General features: G+C 37.6%; 1 protein-coding gene across 2 annotated transcripts in view; it reads right to left on the minus strand.

The window, feature by feature from the left end:
• LOC105463297 (anoctamin 3) overlaps nucleotides 1–25120 on the minus strand; it is a 485486-nt gene that overhangs the window by 232513 nt on the left and 227853 nt on the right. For both annotated transcript variants that reach the window (XM_071074951.1, XM_071074952.1), the window contains one exon: nucleotides 340–534. In XM_071074951.1, coding sequence (XP_070931052.1) covers nucleotides 340–534 — 195 coding nt within the window. The remainder of the gene's footprint in view (nucleotides 1–339; nucleotides 535–25120) is intronic.

Consider the following 25120-nt stretch of genomic DNA (forward strand, 5'->3'; position numbering starts at 1 on the left):
ATTTTCTATTTGAATACTGGTTATAAGTTCTCGCCAGGAATGTTACTCATCAACAAGAGGGATGCAAATAGTGGCCAAATGCACCAGTGATTCATGTAGCTGGGACTTCCACTGCGAACAAATATTAGGTCCAGACTCCATGGGATTGGCCACCTTCAAGGCAAGGAAGAGATAAAACACATCTGGCCAACAAATGGCATGGTGTGTTGGTCTCCTTTCTATGCCAGCCTCCTTCCTGAAGAGCTCTATAAAACTGGTCCAATGGAAAAAGGAAGGAAAGAACTATTTGGAAAACGTAGATTTTATAAATTGAACAAGAAAATAGGAATTGTTGCTCACCTTGCTCTGCTTTGTCAGTGGAGATCAAGGTTATAGATGTGGGAGCCTGAGATTCACTCTCTGTTGACTGGAAGAGGGAGGTAGACTGGCTCAAGCTCTTTGAGTAAGCGTAACTCTGGGCGAGGCAAGGCAGGGATCTCCGAGACGGTTTTAACGAAGTTTCTTTTGTTATCTCGCTCTTGCTTATATTCATACCTGCAAATCCAAAATGTTGAGTTTTAGCAATAAAAAAATCAATCAGAGGTCAATAAAAAGTTTTAATTCGTGTGATACCTGTTTCAGGAATGAACTATTGAAAAACATCACCAGATATTAGAAATAATTGAGTTAGTTTTGTTTCTATTTTGTCAGGGAGTGTTTGAGATTTTCGTTAAATAGTTCTGAGACATAAATATCTGTTTCCTGTTTGAGCTTTCACCACTCTTTTAAAAGTTCTGTGAAAAAAGAAACTGATGTTTAAGTTCATTTGGGGAATTATGACAACAATTATTTGGATACTCTTTGAATAAAATTTACGATTTAGGCTTTCAAATAGCAAAATAAATAAAACCTAATACATAAACATTCAAATTACTAAATGGCGCCCTTCTTTCTACACCCTCCCCTCCCTTTAACACACACATAATATCGTAGCAGCGACTTAGAGGCTGGAAAGAGATAGCATAACACAGTATAAAAACTGGGCAGCAAGCAGGGATCAAGACACCAACCCTGTGCTTAGTGTTAGAATCACTTCCCTCATGTACGGTCTCATCTGCCAGAAGAAAGAATGCCCTTCAACCAAACTCGGCCTCCAAAAGCGGAAGTCCCGCTGTACTGTGTGATCCAGGAAAGAATGGCTCCACTTCCCCATCTCTATTCCTCTTCATCCCATAATGTCAGTCCCAGGTCATTCCTCTCCCTTGGCACTCTAAACCCCAATGTCTCTGGACACTGTTATGTCTAACATTTCCCACCCAGAGTCTTTCACTATGTCCTTTGGGAACTCACATAAAACATCAGAAAATCCACTTAATATCCTCCTTAGATTTTTCTGTGGATCACCCATTTCCCTCCATAATTTCGTCCAAACCTGGCACTGCCCCATATCCCCCCAGTGACACTGCTTCTCTTGCAGCTGCCTTCAGTGGAGGCTCTTTTCTCTTCCACAACCTCATATCAACTTTACTTGAGGTGGAGCAGATATCCTTCTTGTACCTAATTGCCTGTCTCAGTCATTCTTCATGCTTCCTCTCTAAAAATCAGTATTCAAATTCCTGTCATTAAACTATTCTTCTAGTCTTCTTTATTACTGTCATTTTCCTTTAACACTTCCAGGTTATTTCCCATCATTTAAAAAGAAGTTAGCTTTTAATACTACTCTTTTGCTTATTTTCTGCTTAACACCCACTGTCATTCATATTATATATTTTGTTTTATTTCTGTATACCTCCCTAGAATGCAAGCTCTATAATGACACATGAGCCAAATAAAACATTTTCTTTACAAATTATCCAGTCTCAGGTAGTTTGTTATTACCTGAGACTGGATAATTTATAAAGAAATACATTATCAATGTGAAAACAGACTATGGTAAATTGTACAAAGCTGCTTGATCGTAAATAACTCCCTAAAAAGTTTCTTATTGACACCTGACTTGAGAAGTTGGCTATACATGCTGTCTGCATAATGTGAATAAAACCATGAAACACCCCCCACCTAGTGTTGTGTTTGGACTTCACATTACATAAGGCAAAGGGACTTTTTATTGTGGAGTGCGTATTACATGTCAGGCTTTGTGGCTGGTGCCTTTATTTACTCACTTTGAGGATATTTATGTATTTTACATAAGCAAATTACATGAAATATTCTCATTTTAAAAGGTTTTAAATTATAGAAGTAAACATTTAAAAAGTAAAATTAGTTTTACCTGATTCTTAAATTCCAGTCTCTTCTCTAAATGAAATGAATGTTATCAGTTTATTGGTCTTTGTCTATGTATTCAAATATGTAACTATAAAAATAGTTTTCTTACAGAAATGAAATTATAGGCCGGGCGTGGTGGCACACACCTGTAATCTCAGCACTGTGGGAGGCCGAGGCGGGGGGATCACGAGGTCAGGAGATTGAGACCATCCTGGCTAACACGGTGAAACCCTGTCTCTACTAAAAAATACAAAAAACTAGCCGGGCATGGTGTTGGGTGCCTGTGGTCCCAGCTACTCGGGAGGCTGAGGCAGGAGAATGGCGTGAACCCGGGAGGCGGAGCTTGCAGTGAGCCGAGATGGTGCCAGTGCACTCCAGCCTGGGCGACAGAGCGAGACTCCGTCTCAAAAAAAAAAAAAAAAAAAAAAATTATAGTTTGTCACATTATATAATATGTCTTAGGTGTTTTTTCCATCTCAGTACATGCACATCTATCCCAGACTTTTTAATTTAAATATCTTTAAAAGCTTTGAGATACAACTCATATACCATAAAATTGACTCCTTTAAGTATACAATTTAGCTGTTTTTAGTATATGCAGAGTTGTGTAAACATCACTCTATGTGGCTTTAAAATGCTCCAAAAAGAAACATCATACCTATTAACAGCCAATTCCCATTCCCTCTTTAGCTCAGTCTCTGGAAACTACTAACCTAATTTCTTACCTCCATGCATTTGCCTATTTTCTCCCTCTGTATGGGTTGTCTTTGCATTTTCATGATTGTGTTCTTGGAAACACAATGCTTTTAATTTTGATGAAGGTCAATTTATCTATTTTTTTCTTTAGTTGTTTGTGCTTTAGGTGCTGTATCTATGAAACCATTATCTAATTCAAGGTCATGAAGATTTACTCCTATGTTTTTCTCTAAGAGTTTTATACTTTTGCTCCCACATTTAGGTTATAATCCACTTGTAGCTAATTTTGTACATGGTATGGAGGTGGGCTGCAACTTTATTCTTTCCCATGTGGATATCCAGTTGTTCCTGTACAAGTTGTTGAAAATGCCATTGACTTGTCTTGGCACCCTTGTCTACAATCAATTATCCATAAATTTATGGGTTCATTTCTGAACTCTCAATTCTAACCCATCATTCTATATGTCTACTCCTATGCCAAAACCACAATGTCTTTAGTATTGTAGCTTTGTAGTAAGTTTTAAAATCAGAAAATGTGAGTTCTTTACTTTTGTTGTCTCTTTCCACGATTGCTTTGGCTATTCTTAGTCTTTTGTATTTCTATATAAATTTAAGGATCAACTTGTCAATTTATGCAAAAAAAGGTAGCTATGATGGTTTTTTTGTTTTGTTTTGTTTTGTTTTGTTGTGTTGTGTTTTGTTTTGTTTTTGAGATAGACTTTTGCTCTTGTTCCCCAGCCTGGAGTGCAGCGGCGCAATCTTGGCTCACTGCAATTTCTGCCCCTTGGGTTCAAGCCATTCTCCTGCCTCAGCCTCCTGAGTAGCTGGGATTATAGGTGCCTGCCACCATGCCCAGCTATTTTTTTTTTTTTTTTGTATTTTTAGTAGAGACAGGGTTTCACCATGTTGGCCAGGCTGGTCTTGAACTCCTGACCTCAGGTGATCCACCTACTTCAGCTTCCCAAAGTGCTGGGATTACAGGCATGAGCCACTGAGCCTGGCCGCCAGCTGTGATTTTGATAGGGATTCCATTGAATCTATAATCACTTCGGCAGGAGTACTGCTGTCCACTAGGTGACCTGCAAATATTTTCTCTTAGTCTGTAGCCTATATTTTCATTCTCTTACTCGTATCTTTCAAAAAAGCAGAAGTTCTTAATTTTGACAAAATCTATGCTGTGATTGTTTTATGGTTCATGCTTTTAGTCAGGTGTTTTAAACTTTTCTTTATATAAGTTTTGCATATTGGTTAGCTCCTGCTCTCTTTTAGCTATTGTAAATGCGTGTTTCTTTCCCATTGTACTGACAGTATAAATAGCCAGTTGGATTATTTTAAACAAGTGAGTAAACTACTGGTTTAGCACTGAGGTGTAAATATTTTTTTCAAGCTAAGAATGTACTACTCACTTTCTAGTTTTTTGTTGTTGTTGTTCAGTAGTGTGTTGATTTTTTTCAGTTTATATAATTTTATTCCTTAGCTATCTTATTATGTTGAGTTCCATTAATGGATTTTCTAAAGGTAAATCCTCTTTTCATTTCCAGAAAACAAAAACAGAACATACTTTGTCATGATTAATTGTTTTAAATATGTTAAATTCTAATTCCCAGTATTTTATTAAGCTTTTTGTAATAATACTCATACATGAGTTATGTGTGTGTATGTGTTTAAATCAGACTTATGCACATTCTCACTTATAAGTGGGAGCTAAGCACTGAGCATACATGAACACAAACATGGGAAGAAGAGACACTGTGGACTACTAGAGGGGTGGAGAAAGATGTGGGTTGAAAAACTACCTATGGAGGGGCTGGCCAAGACAGCCAATTAGAAGCAGCTAGTGTGCCCCACACTCATGGAGAGAAATGGAAGGGGAAATAAACACAGCACCTATAACTGAAACACTCAGGTATACACATTGGGATTCATCAAGAAAACAAGTTGACCAATGGAGAATGGAGAAAATCAAGACAGGATGACTAACTGACTACCCACCCTCGAGTGACACAGAGCCAGGGGAGCCTCCCACTCTCAGGGAAGCAGTGAGTGAGTGCATGACCCCAGGGACCCACTCTTCTCTCACGGATCTTTGCAACCCTCAGGTTAGGAGATCCCCTTGTGAACCCACTCCAATAGGACCTTCATTCTGACAGGCAGAGCTATGTGGAGTCTCGGCAGAGCAGCCACTTGGGCACATGTGGAGCCCCAGGAGCTTTTGATACCTAGGCTTCCTGGAAAAACTGGCTGCAACTCCAGCAAAGTGGGAGATTAGACCCTTGTACATACCCCTAGGAAAGGAGCTGAGTCCATGGGGCTGAGCAGTGATTGGCTGCAGGCCCCTCTTTCACAGCACCTTGCAGGATAAGACTCACTGGCTTGGAACCCCAGCCTGCCACAGGTAGCAGTGTTACACCCCTCTGAGACGGAGCTCCCAGAGGGAGGGGTAGGCTGCCATCTTTGCTGTTTGGCAGACTTAGCTGTTGAAGCCTTCTGGCTCTGGGGAATCCAAGGTGACTAGGGACTGGAGCTGTCCCGTGGAATACTGCAGCAGTTCTACAAAGAAGCAACCAGACTTTTTCCACCACTGAGCAGAATCTCCTAATCGAGGTCTATAACCACCCCTGCCAGTGTTTTCCAGCCAGCAACTGTTCCAAAGCTCCCTGAGACAGAACTTCCAGAGAGAGGGGAGGACTGCCATCTTTGTTCTTTCACAGTCTTAGCCATTGTTACCTTTGAGCTTTGTAGAGTGTGAGGCAACAAGAGGCTGAAGTGGATGCCCAACCCAGCTCTATGAAAAAGTGGCCAGACTGCTTTTTTATGCAGGTCCCCAATCCTATTCCTCATCACTGGGTGGAAGCTCCTGACCAACATCCCCAACCACCCCTGCCAGTGTGTTGGGGCTGGCAGCAGGTCCATACCTCCCTAGGATGGAGCTGCCAGAGGGAGGGGCAGGCCACCATCTTTACTGTTTTGTAGCCTTCACTGTTAATACCTTCAGGTAATGGAAAATTGGAGATGATTAGAGACCAGAGCAGATCCCCAAACATATTGTAGCAGCCCTGTGGAAAAATGGCCAGACTGTTGGTTATGTGGGCCCCTGATCCATTATCTCCTCACTGGGTCCACCCCCTGCTGGGACTATCGAGCCAGTAGCAGCTTTGTAACTCCCTGGGACAAAGCTGCTGGCACGAGAGGCAGGTTACCATCTTTGCTGTCTCACAGCACTAGCCCTTGCTATCTCCAGGTTGTGGAGAATCCACGGGAACAGTGACTGCTCTGGTCCCTTGGCACAGAGCACTCATCTAATGGAAAAGTGGTCAGACTGTTCTCAACGCAGGTCCCAGTCCTCACTTCTCACTGAGCAGGACTGCCTGACCTGCGACTTCAGTGCAACCTCCCTGCCCCCACCTGACCACCTCAATCAGAGGCAGCCTAGCAGTTAAAGGAACAACCACACACAGAGATGAGAAAGAACCAATGCAAGAACTCCAGCAACTTAAGGGGTCAGGGTGTTTTATGTCCTCCGGTCAAACTAGTTCTCCAACAAGGGTTGTTAACCAGGTTGAGTTGACTGAAATCACAGAAATAGAATTTAGAATATGAACAAGAACAAAGATCATCAAGATTCAGGAGAATGGGAAAACCCAATCCAGGAAACTAAGAATCACAATAAAACGATACAGGAGTTGACAGGTGAAATAGCCAGTATAAAGAAGAACCTAAATGATCTGATAGAGCTGAAACACTACAATAATTTCACAATGCAGCAGCAAGTATTAACAGTAGAATAGACCAAGCTGAGAAAATGACGTCAGAACCTGAAGACTTAAATAAGTCAGACAAAAGTAAAGAACAAAGAATTAAAAAGAGTGAACAAAACCTCTGATAAATGTGGGATTATGTCAAGAGGCCAAATCTATGAATCACTGGCATCCCTAAAAGGGATGAGGAGAAAGCAAACAACTTGGAAACATATTTCAGGGTATTGTCCATGAAAATCTCCCCAACCTTGCTAGAGAGACCAATAGTCAAATGCAGGAAATACTGAGAACACCTGGAAGATTCTACACAAGATAATCTCCAAGAAACATAATCATCAGATTTTCCAAGGTTTAAATGAAAGAATGTTAAAGGCAGCTAGGGAGAAAGGGCAGGTCACCTGCAAAGGGAACTCCATCAGGCCAACAGTGAACCTTTCAGCAGAAACCATACAAGCCAGAAGAGATTGGAGCCTGTATTCACATTCTTAAAGAAAAAAAGAATCTTTAACCAAGAATTTCATATTCGGATCGAAAAAGACCAAGAAGGGCATTACATAATGGTGAAGAATTCAATTCAACACGGCAATATCCTAAATATTTATGCACCCAAAATAGGAGTGTCCAGACTCATAAAGCAAGTTCTTAGAGACCTACAAAGAGACTTCAATTTCCATACAATAATAGTAGAGACTTTAATACTACACTGACAGTATTAAATCATCAAGGCAGAAAATTAACAAAGATATTCAGGACCTGAACTCAACACTGGACCAAATGGATCTGACAGATATTTACAGAAGTCTCCACCCCAAAACAACAGAATATACATTCTTCTCATCACTATATGGCACATACTTTAAAACTGACTACTCAACTGACCATATAACAACCCTCAGCAAATGTATAAGAACCAGAATGATACCAAACACACTCTTGGATCACAGCAAAATAAAAATAAAAATCAAGACTTAAAAAATTGCTCAAAACCATTCAATTACATGAAAATTAAACAACCATTTTCCAGAGTGACTTTTAGGTAAGTGAAGGCAGATATCAAGAAGTTCTTTGAAAGTATTGAGAAAAAAGATACAACATATCAGAGTATCTTGGACACAGCTAAGGCAGTGTTAGAAGGGAAATTTATAGCACTAAATGCCTACATCAATAAGTTAGAAAGATCCCAAATTAACAACCTAACATCACAACTAAAAGAACTAGAGAAGCAAGAGTAAACCAACCCCAAAACTAGCAGACAAGAAATAAACAGAATCAGAGGTAAACCGAAGATCGAGACATACACCATTCAAAAGATCAATGAATCCAGGAGTTTGTTTTTTGAAAAAATTAATGATCTACATAGGCCAATAGCTAGAATAATAAAGAAGAAAAGAGACAAGATTCATATAAACACAGTTAGAAATGAGAAAGGAAATGTTGCACAGAAATACTGACTCCACAGGAATGCAGTAACCATCAGAGAGTACTAATGAACACCTCTAGGCACACAAACTATAAAACCTAGACACCCTCCCAAGACTGAATTAAGAAGAAATTGATTCCCTGAACAGACGTGCATCAACAGAACAACTGATTTCCTGAACAGACCAATACTACAAAATTGAATCAATAATAAATAACCTGACAACCAAGAAAAACCCAGAATCAGATGGATTCACAACCACATTCTACCAGATGGATAAAGAAGAACTGGTAGCATTCCTACTGAAACTATCAAAAAATTGAGGAGGAAGGATTCCTCTCCAACTCATTCTGTGAGGTCAGCATCATCCTGATACCACAATCTGGTAAAGGCATAACAAAAAAGATAAGTAACTTCAGGCCAATATCCTTGATGAGCATTGATGCAAAAATCCTCAACAAAATCCATGCAAACTGAATGCAGCAGCACATCAGAAAGCTAATCTACCATGATTAAGTAGGCTTTATCCCTGGGATTCAAGGTTAGTTCAACTTGCAAATCAATAAATAAGACTCATCACATAAACAGAGCTAAAGACAAAAATCACATTTTTTTATTATGTCAATAGATGCAGAAAGGCTTTCAATAGAATTCAATATTCCTTCATGTTAAAAACTCTCAATAAACTAGGCAGTGAAGAAATATACTTCAAAATAATAGCCATCTATGACAAACCCACAGCCAACACCATACTGAATTGGCAAAAGCTGAAAGTATTCCCCCTTGAAAACAAGCACAAGACAAGGATGCCCTCCTCACCACTCCTACTCAACCCAGTATTGGAAGTCCTGGCCAAAAAAACTCAGGCAAGAGAAAGAAATAAAGGGAATTGAAACAGGAAAAGAGGAAGTCAAATTATCCCTATTTGCTGATGACATGATTCTATATGTAGGAAACTCCATAGTCTCAGCCCTAGAGCTGATAAACAATTTTAGTAAAGCTCCAGGATACAAAATCAACATAAAAAACTCACTAGCATTCCTATACACTAACACCAGACAAGGAACACAATCCCTTTCACAATTGCCACATAAAAAATACCTAGGAATACAGCTAATCAGAGAGGTGAAAGATCTCTACATGGAGAATTACCAAACACTGTTCAAAATCAGAGACAACACAAATGCAAAAGCATTCCATGCTCAGGGATAGAAAGAATCATTGTCATTAAAATGGCCATACTTCACAAAGCAATTTAGAGACTCAGTGCTATTTCTATCAAACTACCAATGACATTCTTCATAGAATTAGAAAAAACAATTTTAAAATTCATACGGAACCAAAAAAAGAGCCCAAATAGCCAAGGCAACCCTAAGCAAAAAGAATAAAGCTGGAGGCATCATGATACCCGACTTCAAACTATACTTCAGGACTACAGTAACCAAAATAGCATGGTACCAGTACAAAAACAGACTTATGGACCAAAGGAACAACATAGAGAACCTGAAATTAGGGCACAAACCTACAACCATCTGATCTTCAATAGCTGACAAAAACACACAATGGGGAAACGACTCCCTATTCAATAAATGTTGCTGCGATAACTGGCTAGCCATAAGCAGAAAACTGAAACTGGACCCTTTCCTTATACCATAAACAAAAATAAACTCAAGATGGATTAAAAACTTAAACATAAAACTCAAAAGTATAAAAACCCTGGAAGACAACCTTGCCAATACCATTATGTATAATGGTATTTCAACTGGCAAAGTTTTATGATGAAGATGCCAAAAGCAATCATACCGAAAGCAAAAAATTGGCAAATGGGATGTAATTAAACTTCTTCGCAGGGAAAGAAATGATCAAGGGAGTCAACAGACAACCTACATAATGGAAGAATATATTTACAAACTATGCATCTCACAGAGATCTAATATCCAGCATCTATAACGAACTTAAACTATTTTACAAGAAAAATTCAGACACCCCCATTAAAAAGTGGGCAAATGACATGAACAGACACTCTTCAAAAGAAGATATACATGTGGCCACCAATTATGTGAAAAAAAAGCTCAAAACCACTGATCATTAGAGTAATGCAAATCAAAACCACAATGAGACACCATCTTACATCAGTCAGAATAGTTATTATTAAAAATGTCAAAAAAATAACAGATGCTGGAAAGGTTGTGGAGCAAAACGAATACTTCTACACTGTTGGAGGAAGTGTAAATTAGTTCAACCCCTGTGAAAAGCAGTTTGGTGATTCCTCAAAGAGCTAAAAAAAAGAATTATTCAAACCAGCAATGCCATTACTGGGTATATACCCAAAAGAATATAAATCATTTTACTATAAAGACACATGCATGTGAATGTTCTTTGCAGCACTACTCACAATAGCAAAGACAAGGAATCAAATTAAATGTTCATCAACGCTAGACTGGATAAATAAAATGTAAAATGTGGTACATATACACTATGGGATACTACACACCCATAAAAAGAACAAGATCATGTCCTTTGCAGGAACATGGATGGAGCTGGAGGCCCTCATTTTTAGCAGTCTAACACAGGAACAGACAAACATCACTTGTTCTCACTTGTAAGTGGGAGCTGAACAATGAGAACATATGGATACAGAAGGGAATCGACGTTGAGGTCTACCTGAGGATGGAGGATGGCAGAGGGAGACAAACAGAAAAATAACTATTGGGTAGTAGGCTTAGTACCTAGGTGGCAAAATAATCTGTACAACAAACCTATGTGACACCAGTTTACCTCTGTAACAAACCTACACATGTACCCCTGTATCTAAAATAAAAGTTAAAGAAAAGAAAAACTACCTATTGGGCACTGCTCACTAGCTGAGTTATGGGGGCCATACCCCAAACCTCAGCATCATGCAATATAACCATGTAACAAACCTGCACATGTACCCCTGTTATCCAGTATAAAAGTTGAAATTAAATAAACAAATCTGGTTTAGGCTTCAAAGTTCTACATGGTTCATAAAAAGAATTTAGATATTTTCCTATGTTTATAGGAGCTAGCACTATACTGCCCAGTACAATAACCATCAGTCACATAAGATCTTATAACTTTAAAAATTACAATTAAATAAGTTAAAAATTCAGTTCCTTAGTCATCGTAGCCACATTTCAAGTGCTCATTCAATAGCCGTATGTGGCTGATGACGACCACACTGAACATCACAGACGTCAAATATTTCTACTGCCACAGAGAGTTCTGGATATCACTGACCTACAAGTCAGTTAGCAATGAAACTCTCTGATCCTTACAGTTTGGTGGCTTCCCCTATGAACAAATCCGCACATGGTTGTGGGTGCAATTTCTTGAAAATGTTTGTTTCCTACACATCTGTTTAAACATTATAATGCCACTGAAGTCAATTTGGACAAAGTATCTCCCCATTTTAGCTTTCAAATGGATTTGCATAGAGTTATTTCTCCTTTGTCATTTCTTATTTTGTATATCTGTGATTACTCCTTTTATATTATACTAAACAATGGTTTATCTATTTCATTTATTTTTTTCCCCAAAAGAGCAGTACTTTATTTATTGCTTTGCTGTCTTCTATTTCATTAACTTCTTTTTTTCTTTTTTCTTGGTATTTGTTTTGTAATTATTCTGGTAACTTCTTGAGTTAGGAATTAGAATTTTTAATGTTCTTCCTTCCATTTTTATTGATGTCAAGTATTTAAAGCTATAAATAATCTTCCTGAAGGCACTTTAATTGTATGTCCCAATTCTGGTACTTGATGTTTTTATCATTATGGTTTAGAATTGTGCAATTTCAGTTTGTTTTCCTTTTTCAAAAAAGAGTTGTTTAGGTTTCTAAATTTCAAGGTAGAAGATTATTTGCAAGGATATAAGATTTAATATGCATACACAAAAACACATATGTAGACACATACATATATATGATCTACCTTATATGATCTACCTTATCCATTAAAGCCTTTAAGATTTTTACTTTTTTTTTTTTTTTTAAACAGAGCCTCGCTCTGTTGCTTGGGCTGGAGTGCAGTGGTGCAATCTTGGCTCACTGCAAACTCTGCTTCCTGGATTCAAGTGATCCTCCTACCTCAGCCTCTCAAGTAGCTGGGATTACAGTTAAGCATCATCATGCCTGGTCAATTTTTTTTAATTTTTTATTTTTGTGTGTGTGTGTTTTTGTTAGAGTCTGGGTTTCACCATGTTGGCCAGGATGTTCTCGATCTCAAACTCCTAGCCTCAAGAGATATCCCCGCTTTGGCCTCCCAAAGTGCTGAGGGTTATACTTTTACTTTTTGTCCTCTTGGTCTGTCTTGCCATGAAAGAAGTGTGTTAACTTTCTATTAGTGTGTTAGTATCTATCTATTTGCATTTCCTATAATTCTATTTTATGAAGACATGTACTTTGTAATTGATACTGATTTATTTATAACTATTACATTTTCATCGTGAATTTTAAGCAGTCATCTTTAAGCATCAGGTGGCTTCTTTGTCTTGTTTAATGAATCTTAGCCTGAATTTTACCTTGTCCAGTATCAGAACTGCAACCTTTCTTTCTGATTCACTTTTTTATGTATGTCTCCTGTATACAGCACAGAGTGGGTTTTACTTTGAATGCAATCTAAATGTTTTATTCTTTTAATAGGTGGGTTAAATCCATTTACATTTATTAATATAAATTACACATTTGGTCTCAAATCTGTCACATTTTTATTTCCTGAGTTTTTCATATTTACTTCATCTCTACATGATATGTTTCTTTATTTTTTTTGTACCTTTGGAATTTAGGAAATTTTGGATTTTTGTTTTAGGGGTTATCTTTATACGAATATATTTCATAATGTCCTTATCTTCCCCTTTCCTTACTTAGAATTCTACTGTTTGGTATTAGCTTAAGTGATATCCGTTGATCTCATCTAAAGACAGCATAGGAAGAAAGGGGTTTGCTTTCTTGTTCCAGTGTGTTTACTGGACAGGTTCCTGCAGTGCGTGGCAGCCAGTAGTATCAGCGGTCATCAGCAGTAGCACCCCTGCCCCCACCTGTGGTAGCTATGTAGTAGAGTTCCTCCAGAAAAACACCTCTCAATGGATTGCTCTTACCAGCACCAGAGAGGAAACATTTCTAGCAAGTTTCACCAATGTGGCACTACAGTGACTTCGCAGTGACCCAATGAGCCATGGCTATGCCCTTCTAGCAAGGTCTATGACTCAGCTCTGATAATGGGGGAGAGGATGTTCTTCCTAAGGCAATCTATCTGAGTCCTAATGTAGTGGCTTCTCTTTATGTCTGCTGTTCCTATATTCTTTAGAGTTCTCATTCATTTTTACTAGCCAATCCCTCATTATTCCTATACAATTATATTAAACTTTCTGGTTTCAGATTACTGTGTTGTTTTTCACTTTTCATTGAACCCAGACTTACAAACACACACTCTCTCTCTCTCTCTCTGTCTCTCTCTCTCTCTCTCTCTCTCGCCCCCCTCCCCGCCCCAGCCTTGTTTCTTCATCTGATTTTGTCTTAGATTGATTATCTCTTGGTTGGATGAAGCTGCTTCCCCAACTGACTCCTCAGGAAGGGCTTAAGGTTATAGGATCCTCTGAGTTCTAACATGATGAAAACTATTTTCATATGATCTCAATACCTGAAGAACAGTTTGATGAGATATAAAATCCTTGCTCCCATCTTCTTTCCTTGAATTTCCTGAAAATATTGCTCTACTTTTTCTTGTTTTGTACTATGCTGTTGAGAAATCTGATGCAAACCTGACTTTCTTTCCTTTGTAAACAATTGCTTTTTTGTCAGAAGCTTAGAGGATTTTTTCCTTAGCGTTTGTTTTACTATAATATGTTTTGGAGCTGACCAAATCAATTTTCCCAGAAACAATTTAGGCCCTTTTCAATATCTAGGTTTGTCTTTTCTTTAATTTTTGGGAAGTGTTAATATTGTTAAGTGTTAATTCTGTTATATTGTTTTGTTTATATTCTTCAGGGCCTCCAATTATGAATGCAGACCCATATATACATATACATGTTGAATCTTTGTTGATTATGTTCAATACCTAACAGTTACTTTCTGATTTTTGTAACCTTTCATATGATTCAAGGAACTTTTTTCATATCTGACACTATGATATGGTTTGTGTCCCCACCCAAATCTCTTCTTGAATTGTAGTTCACATAATCCCCGTGTGTGGTGGGAGGGACCCAATTGGGAGGTAATAGAATCATGGGGGTGGTTACCTCCATGCTGTTCTCATGACAGTAAGTTCTCACGAGATCTTATGATTTTATTAGGAGCTTTCCTCACTGCTTCACTCTGCATTTCTCCTTGCTGCCGCCATGAGAAGAAGGATGTGTTTCCTTCCCCTTCTGCTACTACTGAAAGTTTCCTGAGACTTCCCCAACCATGCTGAACTGTGAGTCAATTAAACCTCTTTTCTTCATGGATTACCAAGTCTTGGGTATGTCTTTATTAGCAGTGTGAGAATGGTCTAATACAAATATTATTAGTTGTATTCAAGTTAACTTGAGTTGTTGCACAATAGCTGTTTACTGATTAGTCATTGGTTTTGGCAGTATAATTTTCAGTTGTAAAAATGGTTTTATACTCATCTGTTTTTCTTCATATGGAAGATTTTTATGGATACTGACCACTATTTCCTATTGATTTTGAAATGTTTTATATTTTCCCAGACCAGCAAAAGCAAGAGGTTCCATTTTGGCAGGAAACTTGGCTCATGATTTGGCATGATGAAATGCAGTCTCTTTAAAATGGGCCCAGAGGGGTCTGCAGCATATTCCCAATCTTTTCGCAGTTCCCAATAGGCTGTATTTCAGCTGATTCAGACAGCTACCAGAATCATTCTCCTTAGCACTGCCATCAAGGTGCAGATGGAGGGAGGTTCCTGTAAATACAGGTGGATGGGGTGTTCTAGGATCCTGGATTTCCAACTTCATACGATCTTGAACTTGTTGCTTGGAGGTGTGTAGGACTGCTTGCAGCAATGGACAGGCACTGGGTCTAAACATGTTTGTTTTAGGTATTTGTCCTTAGTAAGATGACATAGAAGTGACTCCCTTGATGAAGCAGGGAAGGTTCCAGAGACTCTCACAAGCTAAAACATTATAGCAAAGTCAGCAGAAGGCTCCTTTGGGCCATACAAAAAGCACTGCATTCTGCATTATTTCATTTCAATTATTTCTTCAGTTCACAAACACAGACTGCTTTACTTCAAGGAATGTTAAAAGATTGTATTTAAAGTGTGAGTGTAGCCACTGGACAGAATGAAAATCACAATAATCTTCCAAAGTTTAAAGTATTTGACAGTTTTTAAAGATGTTTCCACTTCTGAGAGTTCATGGAATCTTCACAACCATCACTGCAAAATGTTAGCAGCTTCTTGATATTGGGCTGCAGACTCTGATAGGTGACCATTTTTTGTTTTCTGACATCATTCTAGTCTATTACTGCATGTGTGGTGGCAGTGGTGGCACAAGGCAACTCACTCCCTTTCCGCCACCATGTTTCACTATTTCAAGGAGAGAGAACTATTCCAGACTTTTCAAAATACTACGAAGTATGGGCAAACCATAGTTTATTTGATCGCTCGCCTGTTAGTGGATATTTAGGTATTTTTCAATAATTACCTTTAAAATAATGCTGCTTATGAGCATTCGCACATGTGCTTTTTTCCTTCAAATCTTGAGTGTTTCTCTAAAAGGAAATATTTCAATAGACAAGTACTGAGTTGGAGTACATAAATATTTGTCATTTGGACTAGAAATGCCAAACTGCCCTCCCTAAAGTTTTATCTTTTCACACTTACATTAATAGCACAAGATGGGATCCATTTCCTTATGCCTTGGCCAACTCCAGATACGATAACTGTTTTAATTGCAAACAAAATAAAAAGCCAACAACAAAAGCTTCGTCATCTTAAATTTAATTTTCCAGCATGTGAGCATGTTTTCATGTATTTCCTAGCTAGTTCTAATGTTTAAGTGACTAAGTTAATAAGTTATGTTATAGCTGTATTGTTAGATTTTCTTATTGATTTACGGGTACTGAGCGCACCACACACAGAAACACAGTATTTTATATACTCTGTATTATATGTAATACGTGTGTGTTTCATTTAATTTTACATCAATATTAAAAGACAGACTTTGCAACTTGTAATAGTTGTGGGGAAACTACACAGGAAAAAGACTACACAGGAAAAGTAACATATCACACAGATAAGTAGGCAGAGAGGGAATTTATATTCCAAGCTTTTTCTAGTTCTAAAGCCACCAAATTGTGTATCCATTAACCAATTGAAAACTCCTTAAACAGCATCCATTTACTCCAAAGTTCACAGACGCTGAAATAAATAAAACACTTAGAAAAGACCATAGCAATTGAGGATAAAACACAGAGTGAACACAACTGCAGATACGTTCACTTCCACCACCCTCCCTGTTCACCCACCTTGTATGCTGATTCTCTACATTAAAGCAAATTTTGAATGAAACAGTTGAAAGGTGAAAATGATACTGCAAATGCATTCAATTAATGAAACTTTTGTTTTGCAGTTACTTAATTTCACTTTTCAGACAGAATATAATCAGGGTCAAAATAAGTGTGAGCAGGAATAAAAATGAAATAGTATACAATTTCAGTAATTATATTTACCGTAAGATTAGAAAAAACTATATTTCACTCATATTGTTTGTTTCAATTATTTTAGCTATATAATTTTGTGGGCCGGGCGCGGTGGCTCAAGCCTGTAATCCCAGCACTTTGGGAGGCCGAGACGGGCGGATCACAAGGTCAGGAGATCGAGACCATCCTGGCTAACACGGCGAAACCCCGTCTCTACTAAAAACACAAAAAATTAGCCGGGCGAGGTGGCGGCGCCTGTGGTCCCAGCTACTCGGGAGGCTGAGGCAGGAGAATGGCGTGAACCCGGGAGGCGGAGCTTGCAGTGAGCTGAGATCTGGCCACTGCACTCCAGCCTGGGCGACACAGCGAGACTCCGTCTCAAAAAAAAAAAAAAAAAATTTTGTGGTCACTTTATGAGTAAACTGAAGTTTCTAGGGAACTCTTCAAATGCATAAATTTAAAGAAACACAAGCAGAGATACCGAAGTGCATGCCCTTTGAGGCAAATGGGAATCCTGAAAAGGAAGTGACGGGAATGTTTGAAATAATATCTACTGAAATAAGACATGGTTGAACAGATGAAAATCAGATAACCCTAGGAGTGGGGATTTTCTCTTTCTGCTTTATAGAAATATTTATTTGTTTATTTTTATACTAATTATCAGTGTGAAAATGTGAACTAGAAACAGAGGAAAGGAAGAATTGACTGGAAGAAAAGTACTCAGTCTCTTAGCTTTCTGGAACTCTATTATGACAAGCAAAGAAAACATTATTTTGAAGAGGAATTCCCCAAGGTTCACTGAAATACTACTAAAAGTCATACAGTTCCCCTTAGTCGAAGACTGGCTGATGTTTTCTACAGTAGGTCCAAGAAACAGCATAGGATCTACCTCTCCTAGCAAGTTTTTATGTCAATTGATCATTCGTAAGGTGGTCTTATACTTTCTCTTATTTAAGAAACATTGATGTAGAATATTAAGTGATCAGCTTTCTATTTCCAAGCCCTGGTTGAGAATAGCCTGTTACTCTAGCAGAACAGACAAGTAAAAATATATGGATTTTTTTGGCGGGGAGACAAGGGGTGGTACACAAATAGAAAATGGTGTTAGCTGATGGTAAAGATGTTGGACTGAGAGTAAAATGCTCTTAGCATGTCCTGGGCCCTAGGCTGAAGGCCACTGAAAAACAGAGTCAGACATTTACCAAACAGATAAATATATGCATACATATAAACTGTCTGAAAGGCTATGAAAATACAGGCAGTTTTATATAATGGAGAGTAATAAAGGGAATCTACTTTGAGAAATTTTCTCAGAAGTAGTGACATGTTAAGTGAAAAAGATGAAAAAAAAATCTAACATACAGAAAGGGGTGTGTGTGTGTATGTGTGTAGGGGGGAGATTTTAGTCAAAGATAATAACATGTATAAAAGCCATAATGTAGGATAGATTGCAATGTATTTATAAGAGTAAAAAAAAATTTGCAGTGTAGTAAGTGAGAAAAAATAGGTAGTTGTTGCTGCAATCCGAGTTGGAGATAAATATTCTGTTGTTCTTTGGGAAGTTAATTAAATAATTCATTTATTTATCCTTTAATTTCCACAAATTTATATGGCTTATGTACTATTCTTAAATAATTGCATTTGCCAAAATCAAAAAAACATTTTTAAACAATGTCCACATCATAGATGGCAAATGAAACTAGGAGAGGTTAATGAATTTACTTATTTACAGTCACAAATCTAGCAACTGGCAGAACTGAATTGTAAAGTTATAGCTATTGGATTCCAAAGCCCATAACCTTTTCAGTATGCTCCACAGTTCCTCATATACCCTATCCTGGATGGTGCATTGCCATGACTTCCCGTGGTATAAATAACACACAAATTTTAAGCAGGAAGCTCTGAATATAGAAACCATGGAGCTAAAGCAAAGCTCAGAGAGTATGATAATTCTATATCCACGATCTTAGCAAACTGTAAAATATATTTTGATAAAAAATGAACACGTTGTGCTTGGCACATATGAATAGGAAATGTCTACCTACCATCACCAAACTGTATTTCTTATGTTGATCTTTTTAAAAAAATTGAAATGAATAATGAAATTTGGTGTGAATTAATGTGTGTAACCAAGTTACACAAAATGAGTATCAATTATTTTTTAAGACTAATTTTTATTCATTCAGTTATTCAATCACTTATTCAATAATTCTAAACAATTCTTGAGTTCCTTCCCTATGCCAGGCATTAACTCAGTATCAGTTGTAAAATAGTGCTCATTCACAGGGGAAGTAGATGCACAAATTGTTTAAAAAAAAAAAAACAGTATAAAGGTATATACAGGGTATTATAAAACCACCCACAAGGAACCCCTAATCCAGGTAATAGTATCTGTGAAGACTTCAAAAACACTGATTCTTCTTTTCACATATTCCTTCTTCTATGTTTCTATTGATTTGTAGTTCTTGGGTTTAATATTTTTCTTCATAGGATTAGGCACATAAGAAAGTCTGGAGAAGACTCTCCATACATACATTGCTGCTGAAAATAGTTGTCAAATGTAACACTTAAAGAAATAGAGAAAATAACATTAAAGATGAAACAAACAGCCCTCCTACTGCCCCACGTTTTCCTGCCCATATATCTTTCATGCAGTGCTTTTTCATTTTCTGAACTATCAAGTGTTTCCAAAGCTATTATAAGGATTATCTTTGCTAGAAACTGACACAGTCTAAACTGAAAATCTGATATCCTAATGTTCTCAGAGTACAGTTTCTTTTCAACATTTCTCATCAAACGCCATCACATCCTTGCTTGGCATTACTAGCAGTAATTCTTTGCTTGGCACGACTAAAATTACCCCCACAGCATATTCACTTTTTTCCTTCTCTGTTCCAAAGTTCCATTTCTTTGCTTCTATGGTTTATCCTGGTATTCTTGACTAATATCAGATTACAACCCATCTAAAGCTAAAAATAGAGGACAGATCAGTTTTGGTAAGCATGTGTAGCTCTGAAGTTCAAGGATAACCTGTAAACCCATAGGAAATGTGTCCTTTCTTACATGCAGAACCATTTTTTTCGAAAGTAACATTTAATGCGACTTTCGGCTGTTCTAAGTACAATTCATAAATGTTCCCATATTTAGAAGTATCTCATGAAATAATAGCTTTACTTGGGTATACATGAAGGTCCAAGACATGTAATTACAGGTATCTTTAAAAAAGGCATTCATATAATTCACAACTGACATTGCTCCAAGGAGGAAGAGTTGCTATTCATTTAACTCAGTGGGCTTTCTGCTGATATGGAGTTATTAACTGGAAAAACAGATCCTTAGAAAACTTCAAAGAGAAAATTGAAAAGTAAATAAAAACTGGTTGATTATTCTCAGTGTAAAGTACAATTTTTCAAAAGATGTCCCCTCTTGGTAAAATTTCTCATCAAGAAAATTAACTCATCCTAAGGAAACATGAAGAAAAGTTCATATGTTATTTAACACAATAATAGTTTTCCTTTCAACTTTTAAGTTCAGGGGTACAAGTGCAGGTTTGTTTCATAGGAAACTTGTGTCGTGGGTGTTTGTTGCAGAGATTACTTCATCACCCAGCTATTAAGCCTAGTACGCATTAGTTATTTCTCGTGATCCTTTCCCTCCTCCGACCCTCCACCCTCTGAGAGGCCCCAGTGTGTGTTGTTCCCCTCTATGTGTCCATGCGTTCTCATCATTTAGCTCCCACTTATAAGTGAGAACATGTGATATTTGGTTTTTCATTCCTGTGTTAGTTTGCTAAGGAAAATGGCGTCAAGGTCCATCCATTTCTCTGCAAAGTACATGATTTCATTCTTTTTTATAGTTGCATGGTATTCCGTGTATATATTAACCACATTCTCTTCATCCAGTCTATCACTGATGGACATTTAGGTTGATTCTATGTCTTTGCAATTGTGAATAGTGCTGCAGTGAACATACATGTGCTTGATAAAGCCTACCAAGTAAACTGTTAGAATAACTTTAGAATATAGCAAGATAACTTGATATTGTTACCTAATGGATTTTTACATCATGTCCATAAAAAAATTTTTTTAAATAACAAGCATATTTTTCTGCCTGTGGGGCTTAGTAACTCTTCATATCTATATTAAAACTGATGGGCTTAGAGTGGATGGTGTCTTGGGGATGCTATGTAATTTTATAAAATCTGAATACACTTTTCTATACTATTGGCTGTAGTCAAAGCATATTCATTTACATAATTATCATTGAAGAAAAAAGCATAAATGGACACAGAATTTTCTAATTTGTCTTCTTTGTCAAAATCACTGTAGCTCTGTCCTCTTCAAAAGAGTATTTCTGAGTGATTACCTGAGTGTAGTCATTTTAGTGGACATTATTGCTAGTGATAAAAATCATTATGTATTTAGTGCCACAAATTATCAAGTTTATCCTGTAGGTTATAGTAATTTCCATAACATCTTCTGTCTACTCATCATAAGGAAAAAAAAAATATTCTCTTCAGAGTCCCGTTAGGATCTGTTATCCCCATTTTATGTGTGAAAATCCTGAGAGACAAAGGACTTAGAAACTTTTGTCAAGTCCTACATCTAGGAAGTGTCAGAGCCTGAAACGAAACATGCCTATTGTAAGAGAGTCCTGGTAGAATACAGATGGTTAATTCAGAGTATTTGAAATAAATTTAATAAAGGGAATATTCACAAGATTGTGGCCAGGACTAAAAGAAACTGATAAAGAGTTGATGAAGCTTCCTACAACTACCAAGGGTGAGAAACCTTTATCATTCTGAGGCCTGAAGGAACAAGATATAAGAACCTAGAGACAATTATAGCTAGTGGAGAGGAAATCTGGAAGAATCTATGTGCTTGGATTGAGGATTACAGCCACTGCCAAACAAGAGACTGGCACAGACAGAGCCAGAGGAAAAAATAACCCAACCTCTCTTGTCTACATCTAAATCTGCTGCTGGTGTCTCCCACTGGTCAAACCTAAACAGTAGCTGGAGTTCATGAGAACACTGGGTTGTTGCAGTCCTTAGATAATTGCTTCCTGGGGCACATGGTAAAGTGGTAAGAGGGGCAGGATGAATCTGGAGGCACAAATGGAGATTACCCACTACAAATATACAGATATATAACTTCAGAGAAATTTTCAGCATAACTTTTTGGAGCAGAAAGCAACATATCCACTTTTACCACCGGAGACTAAAATTCAAAGTTTCGTTTGTTTGTTTGTTTTTTCACATACTGTGAGTACTCTAAGATGCTCAGAAGTAAATATGGAGAAGGTAACTACTGAGTTTGATTTATTTTTGAGTTTGCTTGCTAGCAGGACACAAAGGTGAACAATATATATTCAGCCCTTAAGAGTAACTAGCAAAATCAAAATGTATCTACTTCAATTACAATATATCAAGGTTCATGAAGAAAGGTCTCTAAAAATTTTAACACAAGACAAAATACCAAAAGAAAGAAAGTCATGAAGGGCTGTATAAACTGATGAAATTATATTTTAAGACTCCTGAAGGTGCAACGAGTGTCCTCATTTTTACCTTCGTCTTTGTGCACTATTCTCTAATTTGAAACCATTAGATAGAATTTTCTACATCCTAACCTTTTTGCTTTGAATGTTTTGTTTCTTCCCTCTTCAACTAAATCACACATAAATATTGTTTCATAGTTAAAACCTTCCTCACCAAAAACAAAATTCCACTCAAAGTCACATACCCTAACCCAAATAAGCTCATTTTCCTTGCTACATGTTCTCTTAACAATACATACTTTGCTTTCATAGAACTGATTATGTTTCCATTCATTTATTAGCTTATTATTTCACATATGGCCTCTCCAGTTTATAATTCCATTCCATGAGGGCTAAATTCATGTTTGTCTTTTTCACACACACAGCTTCAGTACTTTACACTGGGTCTGCATACACAGACAGTATCCAAATGAATAATTACTAAATGAAAGACTGAAAAAATCCTATTAATTAATTACTAATTCGTTCTGAAATGTGTTTATTGCAATACATGGTAGAAATTCTTTTTTTTTTTTTTTTTTTTTTTTTTTTTTTTTTGAGACGGAGTCTCACTGTGTCTCCCAGGCTGGAGTGCAGTGGCGTGATCTCGGCTCACTGCAAGCTCCGCCTCCCGGGTTCACGCCATTCTCCCGCCTCAGCCTCCCAAGTAGCTGAGACTACAGGCGCCTGCCACCACGCCCGGCTAGTTTTTTGTATTTTTAGTAGAGACGGGGTTTCACCATGTTAGCCAGGATAGTCTCGATCTCCTGACCTCGTGATCCACCCGCCTCGGCCTCCCAAAGTGCTGGGATTACAGGCTTGAGCCACCGCGCCCGGCCCAGAAATTCTTTTTAGACAATAGAGAAATAGTAGTGAACAAAACAGATAAAACTCCGACCCAATAGACATGAAAATCAGAAACAGAATCATAAAAAGTGGCTTATCTGGGAGCATAATTCCACACATGGTGGGATTTGGTGTGGTTTGGATCTGCGTCCTACCCAAATCTCCACCTGGTGAGAGGTTATTAGATCATGGGGGCAATTTCTCATGATTTAACACCACCCCCCTAGCGCTGTTCTCATGAGAGAGTTCTCGTAAGATCTGGTTTCTTAAAAGTGTGTAGCACCTCCCCTTTCTCTCTCTTCCTCCCACTCTGGCCATGTGAAGTGCTGGCTTCCCCTTTGCCTTCTGCCATGGTTGTAAGTCTCCTGAGTCTTCCCCAGAAGACAAGTAGATGCCAGCATCATGCTTTCTGTACAGCCTGCAGAACTATGAGCCAATTATGCAACTTTTCTTCATAAATTACCCAGTTTTAGGTATTTCTTTATAGCAATGTGAGAACAGACTAATACAGAAAATTCTGTGTCTCCATGGGTTAGAGCCCCTCGCCTTGGTACCAGTTTTCTGTATTAGTCCAAGTACAGATCACTGGAGGAATTCTGGTAACTGACAGTTCTTCATCCCATCACATGTGCCTGTAATCTATGCCTCTTCATTTATTCCTATTTTGTGAAGGTACCCCCAAGTAATTTACATATAAGCTTGAAGGACACAATGTGCAGAGAGAGAGAGAGAGAGAGAGAGAGAGAGAGTATGTGTGTGCAGCAGTAAAATGGGACTCCTGATCATCCCTGCTTGCTTCATGGAAAGAGATTCCCAGTGAGAACAAATGTGGTTTAGATTAGGAAATAACATGTAAAGTCTTACAGTATTTCTGGCAAGCAGCAAAGTTTTTTAATGTTTACACTATTACTAAGGAGAATGGGGAAGAGCCATACAGGCTGCTCCACAGCAAAGATCTCAAAATGGCATTTGGATTTTGGTGGTTACATGGACCCAGGAAGAAAATCCGTATTACACCCTGTTTCAGAATGGGGAGGTTCTGAAGTCCGCCATGACATCTCACAGGTTTATGATGGCATTTTAAAAAACTAAAAATATGTTCCAATCTCTTCCAGCCACACATTGTTATTGGTAAAATCAGTAACTCTACTAAAAGCAATTTTGTTGATGTGTAGAATGTGAACCCAAACACACCCTGACTAGTCTAAGCAGTACTGCATCAGGGCACAACCTGTTTTATATTTTTAGCCTATTATTAACATTTGTAACCATAGAGCTTCCCACTTCTTGCCACCTGCTGCTGTTCTTACTTGTGGGTTTCTCCATGCTGTGCCAAAGGCTGAAAATTTATACATCTGTTTTTGAACATAGTTTGACATTTTATCATTGAAAACTAATTTCAAAACCTTAAGAATGGGAAAATTTATTTTACTAATGCTAGAAGAAAACAGAACATACTATTGATTCTCCATACTTTTTTCAACCAGTTCAGGGAGAGAAAATTGTAGTTGTTACTTTGGTATTTTGAAAAGCTATTTTTTAAAGACTAAAAATATGTAGTAAAGGTAGAATACAATGTTGTCACTGTTAACTGTTTATTATTTTTGTTTTACTAATAGTTAATTTACCACCTATTAGCCACCTACTCTTTTCAGTAATATTTATTTTAGAGAAAGTCAGAACTTGAGTTTTAATTTCATATCATTTGGACCTTCATTTTTAACAATCATATTTTAAACATAATTGTTTACATTCATCAGGCAGATTATAATATTAGATTATATACACACACACACACACACACACATATATATATATATATTTTCTTTATAATAGCTAACCAGCAACCCACGGAAGCCACTCTTCCTATGATGTAGCTCTGTTCTATCTATGGAATAGCCATTTTCCTACACTGTGTTGCTCTAATAAGCTTGCTTTGCTTTCCCTTTATCCTGTTGGTTG

This window comes from Macaca nemestrina, chromosome 12 (assembly GCF_043159975.1).
Source record: "Macaca nemestrina isolate mMacNem1 chromosome 12, mMacNem.hap1, whole genome shotgun sequence".
Lineage (NCBI taxonomy): Eukaryota > Metazoa > Chordata > Mammalia > Primates > Cercopithecidae > Macaca > Macaca nemestrina.